The following is a 20,584-nucleotide window of genomic DNA, read 5'->3' as shown; positions in this document are numbered from 1 at the left end:
GGCACTCTCGCCTGAGTCAGAAGTTTGCAGGTTCAAGTCCCACTCCACAGACTTGAACACATAATCTAAGCCGATCCTTCAGCACAGTACCGAGGGAGTGTTGCACTGTCAGAGGTACTGCCTTTCAGATGAGAGGCCCTTTCTGCCCTCTCACGTGGATGTAAAAGATCCCATGGCACTATTCGAAGAAAAACAGCGGAGTTCTGTATAACATTTATTCCTTTACCATCACCTAAAACAGCTTATCTGGTCATTATCACGTTGCTGTTTGTGGGAGCTTGCTGTGCGCAAAATGGCTGCCGTGTTTCCTACATTACAACAGTGACTACATTTCAAAGCTACTTCATTGGCTAAAAAGCACTTTGGGATTCCTGAGGTCGTGAAAGGCTATATATAAATGCAAATTCTTTCTTTCTCCATTAGGACAGCATCACCCCTAATGTGTAGCAACATCGTAAATGTGTTTCAGTAGACTTTCTATCAACACGTTCAAACAGCGTGACCTGTGACAGTGTCCTGTTCCTCCATCATCCTCTCTGTATGAGAGACATTCAATGCCTCATTCCTGCCAGAAATGGTTGCGAGTTTCCTTGCCTCTCTCAATTCCATCAATACAACAATAGTCATAGCTCCTTTGTCCATCCGAAGCTGCAAATCCCTCCACCCTGCACACTCTTCCTTCTCCTTTCATCCTCACTCTTGAAATCAAGATCTGTTGCACCATCTCCCACTCGAATTCATTCTTTCCCAGCCTCTCAGGAGCTTCCCTTCCGCCTGCAATCTGCTGCCTTTCAGAACCCAAGCTTGGTGACACCCAGTCACTAATTCTTGATTTATCTGGTCTTCTCTTCCACTGGCAAATCAACCAGCGGAGGAGGCGAGGAGAAATTTCTTTACGATCTGGGATGCACTGCCTGAATGGGCGGTGGAAGCAGAGTCAAGAATAACTTTCACCAAGGGATTGGATATAGACTTGAAAAGGAAAAATTTACAGGGCTACGGGGCAGTGGGACTAATTGGAGGGCTCTTTCAAAGGCACGATGGGCCGAATGGCCTCCTTCTGGGCTGTCTAATGCTATCATTCTTTTCAATCTTGGTGGCATTACGGCCCTTGACCTACATTTCTCAATTTGTTTAAAAAGGGTTGAAAGTTAAACGTACCTTGAGTACAGTTCCTTCCGTGATATCCCTTGGGACATAGCATCTTGCACTCGCCAGTCACATGGTCACAGGCAACATCGGGTGGGCAGCTGCACTCGGTTTTACATCCAGCCCCGTAAAAGCCGCGATCACAGGCTTTGGACAAGAGGAAAGGGGAAAAAAGGATGAAGCTTTAATAAATCCAAGGCAACCACAAGATGTCAGGCTTTCACCCATTCCTGTGGGGACTGGATGACTTTTATTAGATTGTCTAGGCCGACATCCAACCCTTTCTAAAGTAAACCCAAATAAAAAGAGATTTAACCACGCTGCAAAATAACTATCACTATTTCAGGCTTTTACACAAAGTTCTGTTTTGTTGAACAATTTATCAATGATTTTTATAGAATTGTAAAAAATAAAGTGAGGGAGGACAGGGAGATGAATTTGCCAGCTGTATTTCACTGAGGACATAAACTTGGCCTGTGTTCTCTTGAGTCTAGAATGTTGAAGGGTGATCTAACCGAGGTATTTAAAATGATTAAGCGATTCGATCGGGTAGATACGGAGAAACTACTTCCTTTGCTGGAGGAATCCAGAAAAAGGAGGGCATAATCTTAACATTAGTGTGAGGCCATTCAGCAGAGAAATCAACAAGTACGTTTTCACACAAAGGGTCATCGAAATCTGGAATTCACTCCCCCAAAAGGCTGTGAATGTCGGGACAATTGAAATGTTCTCGACAAAGCGGGATAGATTTTTATTAGATAAGGGTATCAGGGGATAATGGAGCAAAGGCAGGTAAATGAGGTTGAGGTACAGAATAGCCATGATCGAATTGAATGGTGGAACAGGCTTGAAATGCTGAATGGCTTCCTCCTGCTCCTATGTACTCTGTCCCAGCCATTTTGCCACGTGCATCGAATGGTCTTGCGCAGCAGTCAATGGGGGCGGTGATTCCAAATTTTTTAATCTGTCGAAAATATTGAGTACATTTTCACAGAGCAATAAAAAGTGTTATCTACAATCTTCAATTATCAAGCCAATCCATACCACTAATCTGGTAATTAGAACTGGAGACAGTTATAGCACAGGAGGAAGCCATTCGGCCCGTCATGTCAGTGCCAGTGGAGCACTCTAACACTAATCCCGCTGGCCCGGTGTCCCCATCTGTAGGAGGAATTTCCGCGGATCTGTCCACATCTCCAGGCGCATTCCACAGACGGCGTTCCTTGTCCCAAGCAGTGGAGGGGCCATTGTGTTCCACAGAATGTTTCACTACCGTCGCCAATCTTCAAACCCTTGACGTTCTCCGTGGTTTGGCACTCACCGTTGTGGCACGTGACGCCATGGTAACCGGGCTTGCACGTGCAGTGTCCGTCCTTGCGGCTACATTCCAGCGTGTTGCGCTGCTCGCACCGGCATTCGTTGGAACAGCCAGGCCCGTGGGCCCACTTTGGACACGCTGGGGGAGCAGAGGAGGGGAGAACAAAGAAATGGTTGGTCGTGGTTAAAATGGACACTTGGTTCTCAGGTGAAGACTTCAGGTAAAAACATTACAACACTTCAATCACAGTGGGTTTGAATCCAAATCACTAAAACAACATGAAATGAGGGATATGGTTTGTGAGCCCAGTGATTAACGCAATTTCAATAAATCTGATATCAGAAAATTGCCATAAAAGCTTCCAGACTGCTGTAAAAACCCAACTGGTTCTCCCCAATGTCCTTCAGGGAAGGGACAAGCCATCTTTACCCAGTCAGGCCTACTCGGGACTCCAGTCCCACACCATGTGCTTGACTCTTAATACCCTTTGGGAAACTAGGGATAGGCAATAAATGCTGCCTGACCCGCGTCTCCACTTTGTGAGTTCTCCTTCCAGAGACTCCAGCACGTAATCCAGGCTGACACTCCCAGTGCAATACTGAGGGAGTGCTGCACTGTCAGAGGTGCCGTCTTTCGGATGAGACACTGAACTGTGGCCCTGTCTGCCCTCTCAGTTGGATGTAAAAGATCCCACCTCACTATTTCGAAGAATCCCCGATGTCCTGGCCAATATTTATCTCTTAACCAACATCACTGAAATGGATGATTTGATCATGTTTGTGGGAGCTTGCTGTGCGCACATTGGCTGCCACGTTTCCTACATTACAACAGTGACTACTCTTCAAAAGTACTTTATTGGCTGTGAAGCGCTCTGGGACGTCCTGAGTTTGTGAAAATGACACAGAAAGGCAGTATCTTTCTTTCTAGCAGCCTTGAAGCTGCAATAAACCTCGACCTTATACTCTGGTATCATTCATCCATTCTATTTTACAGTGAGTGCCACTGCCCAACCTATTGGTTTATCACTGTCTGTACATGTGCTCCTTATCGGTTGTGTGATGCTCTGTACCATTGCCAAACCAGCTGGGACCCACAAACACCTCAGTAAAGCAGCATTCAGCAAACTGTAATAAACGTTACATTCTTCGATCCCAAGGCCCAGCCAACAGAGAGCTTCATCCCCTCGGCAGACCTTCCAACCCCAGCCACACTTTACGAGGATGGAAACTCTCCAGGTGCCAAAGAATCTAGACACAACCAAAACTGGCAATTGAGGCCCCAGGGGCTTTTGGCTGTTCCAAACCCTTCACTTACTCCCTTTGATACTAAATGAAGTAATGAGGTGTAAGTGAATGTGGTCGCTCAGTGACAGGGTGGGTTGGGAGGTCTGACTTGGGATTTGAATCCAGGCCCCAGCAGTGAAAGAACATGGTTTTAGTCCATGTCGCCATCCCGCCCACCACATCTATCTGCTGGACTTCAGAGTCTTTAGCAAATTGTGTATTCCCGTGCCTTGTTAGCCCTCCCCAAATTCATTACCTTTCACTTCTCCGGATTGAATCCCATTTGCCACTGTTCTGCCCACCTGACCAGTTCATTGATATCTTCCTGCAGTCTGCAGCTTTCTTCTTCATTATCAACCACACAGCCAATTGTTGTATCATCTGCAAACTTCTTCATCATACCCCCGACATTCAAGTCTAAATCATTGATATGTACCACAAAAAGCCAAGGGACCCAGCACTGAGCCCCGCGGAACCCCACTGGAAACAGCCTTCCAGTCACAAAAACACCCATCAACCATTACCCTTTGTTTCCTGCCTCTGAGCCAATTTTGGATCCAACTTGCCACTTTGCCTTGGATCCCACTTTTGTGACCAGTCTGCCACGTGGGACCTTATCAAAAGCCTTGCTAACATCCATATACACGACATCAAACGCACTGCCCTCATCAACCTTCCTCGTAACCTCCTCAAAAAATTCAATCAAGGTCGTCAGACACCACCTTCCCATGATCGGTATTCACTGTCTTGAGGAACAACAATGCATCCTGTCACCTCGTAATTCCTAACAAACAAACAAACAGCAGGAACAAAACTCTCCCGACTTACGTAGATGGCAGAAGCGTCCGTAGAGGCCGGGATCGCAGAGACAGGCTCCGTAGATCCGGTGGCAGCGTCCGTTGTTGGCACAGTTGCATTTCTTGTTGCAGCCCTTCCCGTACAATCCCTTGGGGCAGCCTGAAGGGAAAGGCGGTCAGTCCTGGACATCAACCAGTCTTGCGCACAAGCACGCGTGCGCACACACACACACACATACATACACACGGACACAAACACACACACATACACACATACACACACATACACACACATACACACACACAAACACACACACAAACACACACACAAACACACACACACATACACACACACACACATACACACGGACACAAACACACACACATACACACACACACACACACATACACACAAACACACACACATACACACGGACACAAACACACACACATACACACACACACACATACACACAAACACACACACATACATACACACAAAGACACACACACATACACATACACACACACAAACACACACACATACACACAAACACACACACACACACACAAACACATACACATACACATACACATACACACAAAGCGACCCAGGAGAAAAATTATAGCGGCATTAAGTGTTTTAAAAAAAAATGTCTTTGAACACTTTCATTTATTAATTATAAAAATATTGTAGATGGGGTGCAGGGTGAAAGGCTATTTGATTGACAGTCAAAATGAATCCAATTGGGTTCACTTTCCAATTGGCCGTGGGAAGGCAGTGCGCCCGACGGATGGACCAATGACAAGAGCCTGGGGTCGGGGTAGTTGGAGGCAGGAGGTCACGTGATGAAACCTCCAGGAATACGCCCAGAGTTGGCAACTCCTAGGCCGACTCTTCGGAGTATCTGTGGAGCCCCCGAGGAGATTGTACCCCAGACGAGGTTGCTATGGTGCAACAATCAAGGTTATCTTTACCGCGGTGTAATGTTCAAGCAACGTACCATCCTCGCACATCTCACCGCTGACTCCCGGAGGGCAGCGGCATTTCCCAGCCAGTGGATCGCAAGTTGCATCGTTCTTACACTTGCACAGGAAGCTGCAGTTTTTGCCAAATGTTCCTTCCGGACAAGCTGGAAAGATAAGGGAAGGAAAAGAGAAAGAGCAGATAATGACTCACCAAACACAGTACACATAGTATGCACTGTGTCAGCCATGGCTCAGTGAGCAGCACACTCACCTCTGAATCAGCAGGTTATGGGTTCAAGTCCTACTCCAGGAACTTCAGTACATAATTCTAGGCTGACATTGCAGTGCCATGCTGAGGAAGTGCTGCACTGTCGGAAGTGCCGTCTTTCGATGAGACGTTAAACCAAGGCCCCGTCTGCCCTCTCAGGTGGATGTAAAAGATCCCATTTCGAGGAAGAGTAGGGGAATTATCCCTGGTGTCCTGGCCAATATTTATCTCTCAACCAACATAACAAAAACAGATTATCTGGTTGCTGTTTGTGGGAGCTTGCTGTGTGCAAATTGGCTGCCACGTTTCCCACATTGCAACAGTGACTACACTCCAAAAGTATTTCATTGGTTGTAAAGTGCTTTGAGACATCCAGTGGTGGTGAGAGGTGCTATATAAATGCAAGTCTTTCTTTCTTTCAGTTGGACAGAGAGAAAGGGCTGGGCACAATGCTTTTCTCATTCTCGGGATGTGGGCGTCGCTGGCAAGGCCGGCATTTTAATTGTCCATCGTTTGCAACAATAAATGTAACAACACCATATTAAAAAGAGACTGTTACATCTGGCTGGCACTTTACAATGTAGGCTCAGTTGCTGGCACTCTGGTCTCTGAGTCACCAGGTTGCGGGTTCAAGCTGCGCTCCAGGACTTGAATGCACAGTCTAGACTGAGACAATCAGTTCAGTACTGAGGGCGTGCTGCAGTGTTGCAGTCTGGTAGACATTAAAGAAACAACATAAAGGACGTATCATTTAAAATGCACCCTTCACGACCAATGTTCCCTCTACGTTGCGCAGTAATGGGAAAGGTCCCGTGCAGCAATGGGAAAGGTCCCGTGCAGCAATGGGAAAGCGCAGTAATGAGAAGGGCCCCATGCAGCAATGGGAAAGGTCCCGTGCAGCAATGGGAAAGCGCAGTAATGAGAAGGGCCCCGTGCAGCAATGGGAAAGGTCCCCTGCAGCAATGGGAAAGCGCAGTAATGGGAAAGGGGTCCCACGCAGGCCACTCACTGCCCGCAACAATGTAAGTACTGCGCATACGCAGAAATTTAAAGGGACCACGCAGCAAAATAAATAGGCTGCGCAGAACAAAGCGCAGCTTGCAGGGAACATTGCTCAGGACGTCCCAAAGCACTTTACAGCCAATCAAATACTTTTGAAGTCTCCTCGCTGTTGTAATGTAGGAAACACGGCTGCACAGCAAGCTCCCACAAACAGCAATGTGATAATGATCAGAAAACGAGACCGAAATTCAGGCCCGCCAGAAAGCTGGCGCACTTATGATTTTTTTAAGTGTTTTTACCGCCATCTCGGAAGAGGTCAACTCTTGACCGATATTCAGGTCTTTGTCTTTTTTTTAGCAGACCGGAAGTCAGTCATAATGGGGGGGGGGCGGAGGTGTGGCGGTAAGTGCTGGTGAGGGACGGCAGTGGGGGTGGGATGGAGTCTCTGTCGCTGTCACTCAACGACGGAGCGGTGGCGATGTCAGCGCGCGTGTGCGTCACCACGTCTCCCCCCCTCCGTTAAAGGGGAGAGAAGCAGCGATTGTTTAGGTTCGGCCACTGGGCCACCCAGGGAGGGTTTCGGCCGGGCCAGCGGCCTGGCACCCAAGAGGGATGGGTGCCAGGCTGCCTGTTGGCAGCTCGGCCGAACCCGGAAAAAGCTGTCGAGGGCACCGCGTGGCGGATCAAATATTTTTTTAGGTAAATTTTGCGCGGAGTGGGACGGAGGTTCGGGAGAGCGGCAGTGCGTGCTTTGATGATGCACTTGGGGCAGTCGGCAACAGCGGGGCGGAAGAGCGGACCGCCCGGAAAATCCCCCGAGGTGAATTTGGATCGTGGCGGCCATTGGACTACAACATGGCGGCCGCTCGATTCCGCCACATAGCGTTAACGGTCCTTATCCCCACCCTGAATCGCAGCCCCAATCTGTTTTGTTAGTGGTGTTGGTTGAGGGCTAAATATCGGCCAGGATACCAGGGAGAACTCTGCTGCTCTTTGTCAAAATAATACTGCAGGAACTTTTACATCCACCTGTGAGGGCAGACGGGGCCTCGGTTTAACATCCCATCCAAAAGACGGCACCTCCAACAGTGCAGCGCTCCCTCAGCCCTGCGCTGGAGTGTCAGCCTAGATTTGCTCAAGCCTCTAGGGTGGGATTTGAACCCACGACCTTCTGACTCAGAGGCGAGATTGCTGCCCACTGAGCCACAGCTGACATTTGACAACAAGCAGCGAGCAGGCTTGTAGCTGGATCTGCGACACATGATGACATCAGCTCATTGCGAAGACGGAAAATAACGTCAAGTTCTTTGGGCAAGTCAATACAGAATTGTTAGATTTGGCATTTTACTGCACGTACAAATAAAAAAAGAGGCATTTCAACCCCCTTCGACCTTCACCACACCCACCCCCCACACGAGTCCTTAACTCATAAATCTGAGACAGACAGGGAGGCACAGATCACACCAAGAGCCAACCCGGTGCCAGGGGAATGAAACAATACAGAGCAACAAATAACCTTGGAAGGGGAGTCTCCTATAGCCAGAAAAACCCAGTACTGCTTCATGGTGCTGAGAACAGAACCTAGACAAAGGTATCAGTGGGTTCTTACTATTAGTTACAGGTCGGATATCGGGCCCTTACACATATTACACCAGTTGCATATAGACTGCCAGTGAGTTATTGTATAACATGAGGGGAATCTCAGTGTTATTAATGTTACTATTAGTTATCAGTGTAATTTCAGTGAGCTGCCTTTAGTTACTGGTGGAATCAAAGTTCCTCCCACCTCTTACCCGCCCTCGGTTCCTGTCTTCGTCTGCTCATGGGTGACGTCCTGGTTCTCGGAACTTCATGCACAACAGCTAGTGACGTGAAACCACGAGCAAAGATACTCAACTACAGGGAACCCAATCATTATATAGTAAGTGCAGTAACATTTTGGAATTACAGGGAGCTTTACAGCGCAGATACAGGCCATTCGGCCCAAATGGTCGATGCCGGGGTGTATCCGCCACATGACGTTACGTGATCAAATGTCACATGATGAACTGTCGAATGGTCAGAAGTCATGTGGTTAGAACGTCACATGATCAAACCTCCAGGAATGCCTCCGACCAGAGCTGGCAACCCTAGTAGCGTGCTTGGAAGGGACAGGTGACTTTGGACTAATTAATAGAGATTGATTACCATAAATGACCAACAACTCCACTATTAGTGCGACTATCAGGAAGGTAGAAGGCGAACGAGATGGACCTTGGTCTTTTTACGTCAAATAATACCTACTAAGAGTAGCAGGCCGGTATTTCCAGTCTCCACGAATGACTCACACATCCCAATGATAGTGGTTAATATGTTTATTGTTTCAGTGAAATAGTCTACTGTGCAGCAAATTAGCTGTGGAATTCTAACTGCAGGGAATGTGCCTGTCACGAGCCAGTGGTGAACTAACTTCTCCCACACATCCAAAGTCTCCACACCAAAGGGCTCGCTCGCTCAGCCCCTTGTAAACAGCATTCCTCCCCTTGACTTTTCAAACTGCCTGCTGCTCAGCTGAACTTCTTCAAAGTAACGCAGGCAGCTTTTTAAAAATAGAATAGCAAACGAGGGGGATGAGCTCCCCTGAAGGCGCTGCGAGTTTCTGAGGACCTGGAGGGCCCGAGGGCCAACCTTGGGATGTGCGGCGAGTTCGCTGAGCTCAATCGGGGCAGCGTGAGGGCTGCAGGAATTGGCCGCAGGGCCCGAGAAGTCGGGAAGGGGAACTCAGTCAGGGAGCCCACTCCTGATTACAATCCAGTGACATTTGCAGGCAAGTGCACCCTCTGGATGTCAGATGGGGCTGGGCTTTTGCTTTGATGCACTCCTCGATAGAGTAACCTGCCAAAGCAAGGCTCGCACCATGGGCAAGATACTCAAGGACAGCTAGCACCCCAACAACACTTTATACCTTCCAGAGAGGATAGTAGAGAAGATTGGAGTCAACCATTTTTAGAACACATTTATTTCAATTTTCTTTTATGGTTCTAACTATGTGTGTTACTCGCACCAAGTTCCGCTCTCTCATCTCCCCTGTGCTTGCTGACCTACATTGGCTCCCATTTAATGAAACGCCTCAATTTTAAAATTCTCATCCTTATTTTCAAATCCCTCCATGGCCTCGTCCCTCCCTATCTCTGTAATCCCCTCCAGCCCTATAATCCCCTGTAACCCCGCGCTCCGCCTATTCTGGCCTTTCGAACAGCCCCAATTTTCATCGCGCCACCATTGGCGGTCGTGCCTTCAGCTGCCTCGGTCCTAAGCTCTGGAATTCCCTCCCTAAATCTCTCCGCCTCTCCACTTCTCGTTCCTCCTTTAAAACGCTTCTTAAAACCTACCTCCTCGACCTGCCCTAACGTCTCCTTATATAGCTCGTTATCAATTTCTTTTTGATAGCATTCCTGGGAAGCGTCTTGGGACGTTTTGTTATGTTAAAGGTGCTATATAAATATAAGTTGTTGTTGCTTGGCCTCATCACATTTTGTATTATTGCTTCTACTGGTCCTATTAAACTGACCTCCTGGAGATCCAGAGGGTGGCGGAGGTTGACATGTCCTTTGGTTCTCCATGTTGAAAAGTGTCTTTCCTCCAGCCCTTTGACTTGAAGGGAAGTCACCATGTGGGAAACTCCCATCATGAACCCTCCTCTGACAGCCCTGCACCACAGCAAGCTGAGACTCCCAATCACCGTCGAGGACACTTTGAACCGAAACTTGTCCCAAGGACCATTGTTCCAGTCGTGCCACAGAGCAGGCTCATTTGTAGCTCCTATGTTTATAAAGTGACAAGATCCGCACATGGCTCAAAAACATGCTTTAATGCAAAAGGCCCATGATTATTGCCATTCCTTTCTTACAAGCCTCCATTATTTATTGATTTATACTCTGTCTTACTGTGTGATTACTGTTAGGGGGCCTGTAGACTACTCCCACCAATGACTTTGTTCCCATTATTTCTTAACTCCACCCAAACTGATTCTACATCATGTTCGCCCATGCTTTAATGCAAAAGGTCACGCCACACTGGGAGAGTTTAAGGTTTACTTACTCTGGTTACACACGATCCCAGTCCAGCCCTCTGGGCAAACACATCCATCTCGAGCCTCTTTGCAAGTGCCACCGTTCCTGCAGTCCTCACAGGTCAAGCTGCAGTCATACCCAAAGGTACCGTCCCAACACACTGCAAACAATATCCAGATAGTTACACAAACACATCCAATATAAAATCCCAGCAGGATATTATGATAATGCAGTATCCCTCCAGATCCAACTTACTGACCCCTCCAAAACTATGACCATCTTCCGATTCCTTCAGAACTACTCCAGACCCATCTCTCTATCCTTACAAAGCCATTGCATGACCATCTCCCTATTCCCCCAAATTGAATCCATAACTATCTCACTACCCATCAAAATCCATCTGCCTACCCTTCTAAAAATACTCAATTACAAAATTAAAGCTCTATATCTGAATGCACGAAGTATTCGTAACAAAATAGATGAGTTGACGGCACAAATAGAAATAAATGGGTATGATCTGATAGCTATTATAGAGACTTGGTTGCAAGGTGACCAAGGCTGAGAACTAAATATTCAGGGGTACCTGCCATTCCGTAAGGATAGGCAGAAAGGAAAATGAGGTGGGGTAGCTCTGTTAATAAAGGATGAGATCAGTGCAGTAGTGAGAATTGATATTAGTTCAGAAGAACATGATGTAGAATCAGTTTGGGTGGAGTTAAGAAATAATGGGAAAGAAGTCATTGGTGGGAGTGGTCTACAGGCCCACTAACAGTAATTACACAGTAAGACAGAGTATAAATCAATAAATAATGGAGGCTTGTAAGAAAGGAACGGCAATAATCATGGGCGATTTTAATCTTCATATTGATTGGACAAATCAAATTGGCAAAGGTAGTCTTGAGGAAGAATTCATAGAGTGTATGCGGAATGGTTTCTTGGAACAATATGTTGTGGAACCAACCAGGGAGCAGACTATTCTAGATCTGGTAATGTGTAACGAGTCCGGACTAATCAATGATCTCGTATTGAAGGATCCTCTTGGGAAGAGTGATCATAGCATGGTAGAATTTCAGAGTCAGTTTGAAGGTGAGAAAGCTAGGTCTCAAACTAGTGTCCTGAACTTAAATAAAGGTAATTACAAAGGTATGAAGGCAGAGTTGGTTAAAGTGGACTGGGAAAATATATTAAAGGGTGAGACCACAGAAAAGCAGTGGCAAACACTTAAGGAGATATTTCATAACTCTCAGCAAAGATATATTCCAGTGAGAAAGAAAGACTCTATGAGAAGGATGAACCATCCATGGCTAACTAAGGAAGTAAAGGATGGTATCAAATGGGGAAAAAAAGCATACAATGTAGCGAAGGGCAGTGGAAGGCCAGAGGATTGGAACATTTTAGAAATCAGCAAAGGATGACTAAAAAAATGATAAAGACAGAGAAGATAGTTTATGAGAGTAAGCTAACAAGAAATATAAAAATAGACAGCAAGAGCGTCTACAGGTATATAAAAAGGAAGCGAGTAGCCAAAGTAAACGTTGATCCCTTAGAGGATGAGACTGGGGAATTAATAATGGGTAAGAGAGACTTCGACCAAATATTTTGTATTAGTCTTCACGGTAGAAGACAATAAAAACATCCCAATAACTGATAATCAAGGGGCTAGTGTGGCGGGGGGGGGGGGAATACTTAAAAAATCACTATCACCAGAGATAAAGTACTGGGCAAACTAATGAAATTAAAGGTGGACAAGTCCCCTGGACCTGATGGCCTGCATCCTAGGGTCTTAAAAGAAGTGGCTGCAGAGATAGTGGATGCATTGGTTGCAATCTACCAAAATTCCCTGGATTCTGGAAAGGTTCCAGTGGACTGGAAAACCGCAAATGTAACACCCCTATTTAAAAAAGGAGGGAGACAGAAAGCAGGAAACTATAGATCAGTTAGCCTAACATCTGTCATTGGGAAAATGCTGGAGTCCATCATTAACGAAGTAGTAGCAGGACATTTAGAAAATCAAAATGCAGACAAGCAGAGCCAGCATGGTTTTATGAAGGGAAAATCTTGTTTCACAAATTTGCTGGAGTTTTTTGAGGATGTAACGAGCAGGGTGGATAAAGGGGAACCAGTAAATGTGGTGTATTTAGATTTCCAGAAAGCATTCAATAAGGTGCCACATAAAAGGTTACTACACAAGAGCTCACGGGGTTGGTGGTAATAAATTAGTGTGGATAGAGGATTGGCTAACTAACAGAAAACAGAGTCGGATAAATGGGTAATTTTTAGGTTGGCAAACAGTAACTAGTGGGGTGCCACAGGGATCAGTGCTGGGGCCTCAATTGTTTACAATTTATATTAATGACTTGGATGAAGGGACTGAGTGTAATGTAGCCAACTTTGCTGATGATACAAAGATAGGTGGGAAAGCAAGTTGTGATGAGGCCGTTAAAGAATCTACAAAGGGATATAGACAGGCTCAGTGAGTGGGCAAAGATTTGGCAGATGGACTATAATGTGGGAAAATGTGAGGTTATCCACTTTGGTAGGAAAAATAAAAAAGCAAATTACTATTTAAATGGGGAGAGATTACAAAATGCTGCAGTACAGAGGGATCTGGGGGTTCTTGTACATGAAACACAAAAAGTTAGTATACAGGTACAGCAAGTAATCAGGAAGGCAAATGGAATGTTGGCCTTTATTGCAAGGGGAATGGAGTATAAAAGCAAGGAAGACCTGCTCCAACTGTACAGGGCGTTGGTAAGACCACACCTAGAGTACTGCATATAGTTTTGGTCTCCTTATTTAAGGAAGGATATACCTGTACTTGCATTGGAGGCAGTTCAGAGAAGGTTCATGAGGTTGATTCCTGAGATGAAGGGGTTGTCATATGAAGAAAGATTGGGCCTATATTCATTGGAGTTTAGAAGAATGAGAGGTGATCTTATTGAAACATATAAGATTCTGAGGGGCTGGACAGGGTAGATGCAGAGAGGATGTTTCCCCTCATGGGGGAATCTAGAACTAGGGGGCATAGTTTAAGAATAAGGGACCGCCTGTTTAAAACAGAAATGAGGAGGAATTTCTTCTCTGAGAGGGTTGTGAATCTTTGGAATTCGCTACCCCAGGGAGTTGTGGAGGCTGGGTCATTGAATATATTTAAGGTGCAGATAGACAGATTTTTGAGCGATAAGGAAGTCAAGGGTTATGGGGAGCGGGCGGGGAACTGGTGTTGAGGCCAGGATCAGATCAGCCATGATCTTATTGAATAGCGGAGCAGGCTCAAGGGGTCAAATGGCCTACTCCTGCTCTTATTTCTTATATTCTTATGTTCTTATTACCATCTCTAAGCTCATCCAAAACCCCTTCATTAATATCTACAAATCTCTCTAATCCCATTCCAATTCCACCTCTGTATCCCTCCATGACCACTCCATTACCATCTCTGAAACTACCCCCAAGCATCTCCTACCCCTCAAACACCATCCCTCTAATCCTTCAAAGTGATTCAAAGACCAAACTTGCTCCCCTTTCCTTTCCTTGAATTCTGAATCCTAAGCCATGTAAAGTCTGAAAATCAGTCCTGCTAATCAACAGAATATGTGTTTGTACCAACAGAGGCACTGTGTTCCTTGTGCACAGGTCATTAATCCAGTTGCAGATTCTGATATCCAACATCCACATCTCATACCACTCGTGATGCTCAGAAGCTCGGTCAAAAACCTACAGCTGTGCTAAATCCTATCCTAAGTGCATCTGGACCGAAGTCCTGCGCAGTTATGATAGTCAAAGACCTCAAGCCCATATGACCATGTGTATTAGGATGGAACCCAAACTGTGAACAAGGGGTCACAGTCTCAGAATAAGGGGCAGGAAATTTAGGACCGCGATGAGGAGAAATGTTTTCACTCAAAGGGTGGTGAACCTGTGGAATTCTCTATCACAGAAGGCTGTGGAGGCTGAGTCACTGAATATATTTAAGAGAGAGATAGATTGATTTCTAGAAACAAAAGACATCAAGGGGCATGGGGAAAAAGCGGGAATATGGTGTTGAGATACAGGATCAGCCATGATCATATTGAATGGCGATACAGACTCGAAGGGCCAAATGGACGACTATTGCTCCTATTTTCTATGTTTTTATGTCCCTCGAAATCGAGAAAGACTTGCTTCCACTCTAAAAATGAGTCCTAAGGTGGCTGTACAGTCCAATAGTATTAGGCAGTCCCTCGTATCGAGGATGACCTGCTTCCACACCAAAAAGGGATGAGTTTACAGGTGTTTTAATGAAGGACCTGACATTCAAGTTCCCGAACTACAACCTGAAGGGTGGAAGATGCCTGTGCATGGATTCTTTTAACGTGGGGTGGCCGTTGCACACCAGCCACCACACGGGCTTGACAGAGCGAGGTCTTGGTCCAGTGGCAAGGATTACTGGAGACCAGCTCTGCTGCACGGACCTAGTGCGCACACATATCGCTGTGTGGGCTGGCCCGTGCTGCCCCTAGGCCCTCGCCTCTCCTGGGCCCCGAAATCTCGCTCCTGGGCCCTGATCTCTCACTGCTCCTCCGCCCCGCTGAAAAATGGAGCAGTCAGAAACAGGAGTTACAGTCTCTGTCACAGGTGGGACAGACAGTGTTTGAAGGAAAGGGTGGATGGGGAGTCTGGTTTGCCGTACGCTCCTTCCGCTGCCTGCGCTTGGTTTCTGCATGCTCTCGGCGATGAGACTCGAGGTGCTCAGCACCCTCCCGGATGCTCTTCCTCCACGTAGGGCGGACTGGTCTTTGGGCCAGGGACTCCCAGGTGTCGGTGGGGGATGATGCACTTTATCAGGGACGACTTTGAGGGTGTCCTTGTAACGTTTCCGCTGCCCACCCTGGGGGCTCGCTTGCCGTGCCGGAGCTCCGAGGTCGAGCGCTCTGCTTTGCGTTTGGGAGTCTCGTGTCGGGCATGCGGGCGACGGAACCGATCGGAGCGCGGTCAAGGCTTCGATGCTGGGGTGGGGATGTTGCGGCCTGACTTTCGGCTCATGCGCTTCTCCCAGCCGGATGGTAAGGGCTCCTCCTCGGCCATCGCGCTGCTGTTCCCGGCCAGGGGAAGCATCCTCCCCGCATCCAGTCTATCCAACCCCGTCAGAATTTTATAAGTTTCAATGAGATCCCCTCTCATTCTTCTAATCTCTAGTGAATACAGCCCTAGTCGACCCAATCTCTCCTCATACGACAGTCCTGCCTTCCCAGGAATCAGTCTGGTGACCCTTCGCTGCACTCCCTCTATGGCAAGTATATCCTTTTTCTTAGGTAAGGAGACCAAAACTGCACTGCCTATGATGATGAGAGCCTCGCCTCGTGTTTCTTGCCTTTTCTCTTCTCCCCACGCACGCACAGACGCACGTACACACGTACACACACATACGCATCCCTGGGGGTCGGGGGGAATTTTCCCTCAGTCCAAGGAAAGGAAGGGCAGCACAGTGCTTCTGTGTCACTGGACTGGTAATCCTGCTGCCCAGGGGCAGCACGGGCTAGCCCACACTGCAATATGTGTGCGCATTAGGTCCGTGCACCAGAGCTGGTCTCCAGTCATCTTGGTTAACCCTTGCCACTGGACCAAGACCTAGCTCTGTCAAGCCTGTGTGGTGGCTGGTGTGCAACGACCACCACACGTTAAAAAAATCCACGCACAGGCATCTTCCACCCTTCAGGATGTAGTTCGGGATCTGGAATATTAGGTCCTTCATTGAAACACCTGTGAACTCGTCCTTTTTTGGTGTGGAAGCAAGTCATCCTCGTTTCGAGGGAGTGCCTAAGAAGAGACACTGTGAAATGTGTGATTCAACAAAGTTACATTGTTGTTTACCTAAACAGTAGTGAGTTGATAGTACAGGTAGTTTACGACTCATGTTAAGAGTGGAAGCAAGTCTTCCTCGATTCCGAGGGACTGCCTATGATGATGACGATGAGTTTATGATTTACACAAACACAGAATGGAGTATACATAGTGACATAATCTTCACAATACTATCACAGATCTGTGCCCCTGAGCAGGCGATGGTACTTAAGTAGTTCCTGAAAGAATTACTGCTTCAATAAAAAATAGTGAACCCCCCTTCTAGAACTGAGAGTTCAGAGATAAGGTTACAAAGAATTCATCTGATCGACAATGTTCTCACCAAAGCTTTGTGACAGGGTAAATTCCCCTCGTGCTTCCCCTTCCCCGGCTTCCTCCTTCTCATCATCAAACAATTGGGTCAGTTCTTCTCCATGGTAGAAGGTCACCTCGGGAAGCCTTCCAAAACCAGGCCGGCCGTTCAGAGCCTCCACTGGGTCATCCAGGGCTGGAACGGAAGAAAGTATCAAACGACACAATGGGAAAGAGACGCATTTGAGAAACACCTTTTTAAATCACTCATCCCACCAATCCTCAGATGCTTTAAAATCTAAACCTTTATCTGGCTTGAATCTCATTTTGGTTGAACCCTGATCAGTTCAGCTTAGTGTTGCCAAATAAAGCAACATTGTTCCAGGAATCTCAACTCACTATTGCTGCATCTCTCCCACAGAGAACTTCCAATGAAAGGCAAAATAACTCATGGGTAAAGTATAGAAATAATTTTAGAAGATTTATACAAACATAATTAATACTTTACACATGGCAGGGACTTCAGTTCCAAAGTTCAAAAAATCCCATACATTACTCTCTATGTCAAGCATCGATACAGTTCCCTCTTGAATGTGCCACCACTATTCTCCAGCACCTTCCCTCGTCATCAGCCGCTATATAAAGCAGAAGCAGCTCCCAAGGCCACGAGGGAAGGGTTATTCTGCAGGTGGACAGCCTGCAGCATGCCAGGAAAATGATCATTTGAAACACATTCATCAAATAGGCCAGTGGAGTAAGAGATGGGCAGCACCCCCAGTTACTTGGCAGGCAGAGACACCGGCTGACTGCGCTACCCCTGTCGAAACCGGCATCCGGGCCAGATCAAGAGGTGATAATTCTCAGCAAATAACGTATCTCCACCAACACCAGGTGTCAATGAATGTGAAGCCATGCAACCACTGGGCTCCTCCAACTTGGAGAGGCCCCAGAACCAGTCTGAGGATAAGGGGTAAGCCATTTAGGATCAAGGTGAGAATAAACTTCTTCACTCAGAGTTGTTAACCTGTGGAATTCCCTACCACAGAGAGTTGTTGATGCCAGTTCATTGGATATTTTCAAAGGGGAATTAGATATGGCCCTTACGGCTAAAGGGATCAAGGGGTATGGAGAGCAAGCAGGAAAGGGGTACTGAGGTGAATGATCAGCCATGATCTTATTGAATGGTGGTGCAGGCTCAAAGGGCTGAATGTCCGACTCCTGCACCTATTTTCTATGTTTCTATGAAATTGCCCACAGCTCAAATACGCAATTCCCATCTTACACCGCACACTATCCGATCTAATCAGCGGATTTTAAATGGGTTTCACTCCGCATGAAAATGCCTCCAGTTTTGTTTTTTTAAGTCCTGCTTCTGTTCCGGAAGAGGTTTGGCCGTCTCCCAGTGTCAACCCCCGACAAGTAAAAGTTTATGCGAGCACGTGAACGGGTCAGTTTGGTGTGTTGGAGAGCCCATATAGTCTAACCAGAGACAGACTCTCCACAACGACAAGCACATCTTCAAACCATTTGCCGCAATGTCCCCAGGAAGTGCTGTGTTGTTATTCAACTGCTGGTTAAACATTTATTCTCTCTCCGTTGTCCTTAAAAGCATGCCTTAAATATTTGAATCCTAATAGGCTTCGGCTTCCTAAGCTCTTGCAGTTGTACAAAACGTTTGATTGCAACAAACTGCTGAGGGGGTGACATGAGAAGTAGCTAGCCGAATACCATTTCCGTGCGCACTGCTTATTCGACAGCTTTGTTTTGGCAAAGGTTCCGCCTGCGATGGGCCACTTCAGTCAAACAAAAGAGCCCTGGTTTCATTAATATTCGACAGGGCTTGAAACGACAGGAGAGAGAGTACAGAGTGGAAAGATGCGGAGCTCTGCTGGCGACAGCCTTGTGGTCTGGAGTCAAGCGCTCCGGCCAAAAACAACCGAGGTCAGGAGAGAGGGATAATTACAGCCACCACAACAGAGGGGCAGAGCTCAAAACTGCTGAGGACAGCGAGGTTAATAGAACCACGAGTAATAAAGAATGAAAAGACGTCCCACAGGGATTACACATGGAAATAATACGTTGTCTTCTTGTTTAATACAAATGACATTGAGGAAGAGGTTGCCTAGCAGACAGATCAGATTGCAATGTGATCTCCGCTCACTGGCATTGCGCGGAAAGGGAAATGCATGAGCTGGCTTTGGAGGCAATACTAAGACAGAATTTGCATTTACAACGCGGTTTTCATATCCCCCAAAGACTCCCAAGGGCCAATGGATTAGTTTTTGAAGTAGAGTCACTGTTGTTATGGAAGGAAACGCGACGGCCAATTTGTGCACAGCAAGCTCCCACAAACAGCTCCGGGATGAAGGACCAGTCAATCTGTTTTGGATCAGGGATACACGTTGACCAAGACGTGGAAAACTCCCCCTTCTTCTTTAAATATTAATAAAGGATCTTTCATGTGCACCTGAGAGAGCAGACGGGGCCTCGGTTTAACGACTCTTCCAAAAGCCGGCACCTCCGACAGCGCAGCACTCCCTCAGCACTTACACTCCCTCCCTAAACCTCTTCACCTCTCCTCCTTTAAGATGCGCCTCAAAACCTACCCCTTTGTCACCTGCATTAATATCACTTTACTGGCTCAGTGTCAAACTTTGTCTGATAACACTCCTGTAACATAAGGCGCTACATAACTGTAATTTGTTGTTGTTGGAAATTTTGCAACAATTTTTTTTATGTCAATTTAGGATCTGGGCCAGACTGGGCTTGGACAGAAGTCACTGACTCAATGAATAGACTGCTTATATCCCCACTTCAAGGACAAAGCCCCAAATACACCTCAACATGACCCTTGCTTTGCAACACGGAAGGTCTGCAGTTCTGCAAATGTGAAACCCAATCAGTGTAACCATCAACGCAAGACAGAAACATACCCGCACAGGTCTTCCGATCCTCCTCCAGCTTGTATCCGATGTCGCAGAAGCACTGGAAGGACCCAGCTGTGTTCTGACAGATATGCTCACAGCTGTCGTTTTCCGCGGAGCATTCATCAACGTCTGGAAGGAAAATGCAAAGAGATGTCTGTGTGGATGTCAGAAAAACCTCCATACATCACTCCATCAATCTCACCACTGTTTTCACTGACCAGGTAAGAAAGTGTTAGCTATAGTGAAAATGAATATCAAGATACTTAGTCATCACTAAACATCAGGAATCATGTCAAAAGCTCATGTGCATATATTAGTCTTTCCTTTTCCCTACAATCTCCAGGCTTTTAAAATCCAAGTTTTGCACAATTAATCATTGAGTTATCCAGTCTTCGCTCCTACTCAATTCAACCTTGCTGAAGTCCTGCACTATGGGCCTTGGTCCTTGGTTCTTCACTGAGGAAGAACGCTTGGTAATGGAACGAACACTGCAGTCATAATGTGGGTCCCAGAGTGGTTTTCATCCTTGTGAAATAATCCCTGGGTCACTGGTGTGATATTCTACATCCCATGCGAACTCAATCAGCTGCTCTTTCTCCCATTGCAAGATTACCTGTATCAGACCTCAGAAGAAATCCTAACGGGATTGTAAATGGTTTACAGGTCCATTATCAAACCTCCGCTTAA

At 46.7% G+C, this 20,584-nt stretch overlaps 1 protein-coding gene across 4 annotated transcripts in view; it reads right to left on the bottom strand.

Moving 5' to 3' along the window:
- LOC139228935 (multiple epidermal growth factor-like domains protein 6) overlaps positions 1–20,584 on the bottom strand; it is a 487,750-nt gene that overhangs the window by 62,108 nt on the left and 405,058 nt on the right. For all 4 annotated transcript variants that reach the window (XM_070860470.1, XM_070860472.1, XM_070860471.1 and 1 more), the window contains 7 exons: positions 19,904–20,026; positions 17,002–17,166; positions 10,867–10,998; positions 5,552–5,680; positions 4,579–4,707; positions 2,471–2,605; positions 1,162–1,296 (listed from right to left, as the gene is read on the bottom strand). In XM_070860470.1, the coding sequence (XP_070716571.1) occupies positions 1,162–1,296; positions 2,471–2,605; positions 4,579–4,707; positions 5,552–5,680; positions 10,867–10,998; positions 17,002–17,166; positions 19,904–20,026 (948 nt within the window). The remainder of the gene's footprint in view (positions 1–1,161; positions 1,297–2,470; positions 2,606–4,578; positions 4,708–5,551; positions 5,681–10,866; positions 10,999–17,001; positions 17,167–19,903; positions 20,027–20,584) is intronic.

The sequence above is a fragment of the Pristiophorus japonicus genome, chromosome 18, assembly GCF_044704955.1.
Source record: "Pristiophorus japonicus isolate sPriJap1 chromosome 18, sPriJap1.hap1, whole genome shotgun sequence".
NCBI classification, from domain to species: Eukaryota; Metazoa; Chordata; class Chondrichthyes; family Pristiophoridae; genus Pristiophorus; species Pristiophorus japonicus.
Note: the sequence above shows the minus strand (reverse complement) of the source record. Positions and strands in the feature narration are given on the sequence as shown.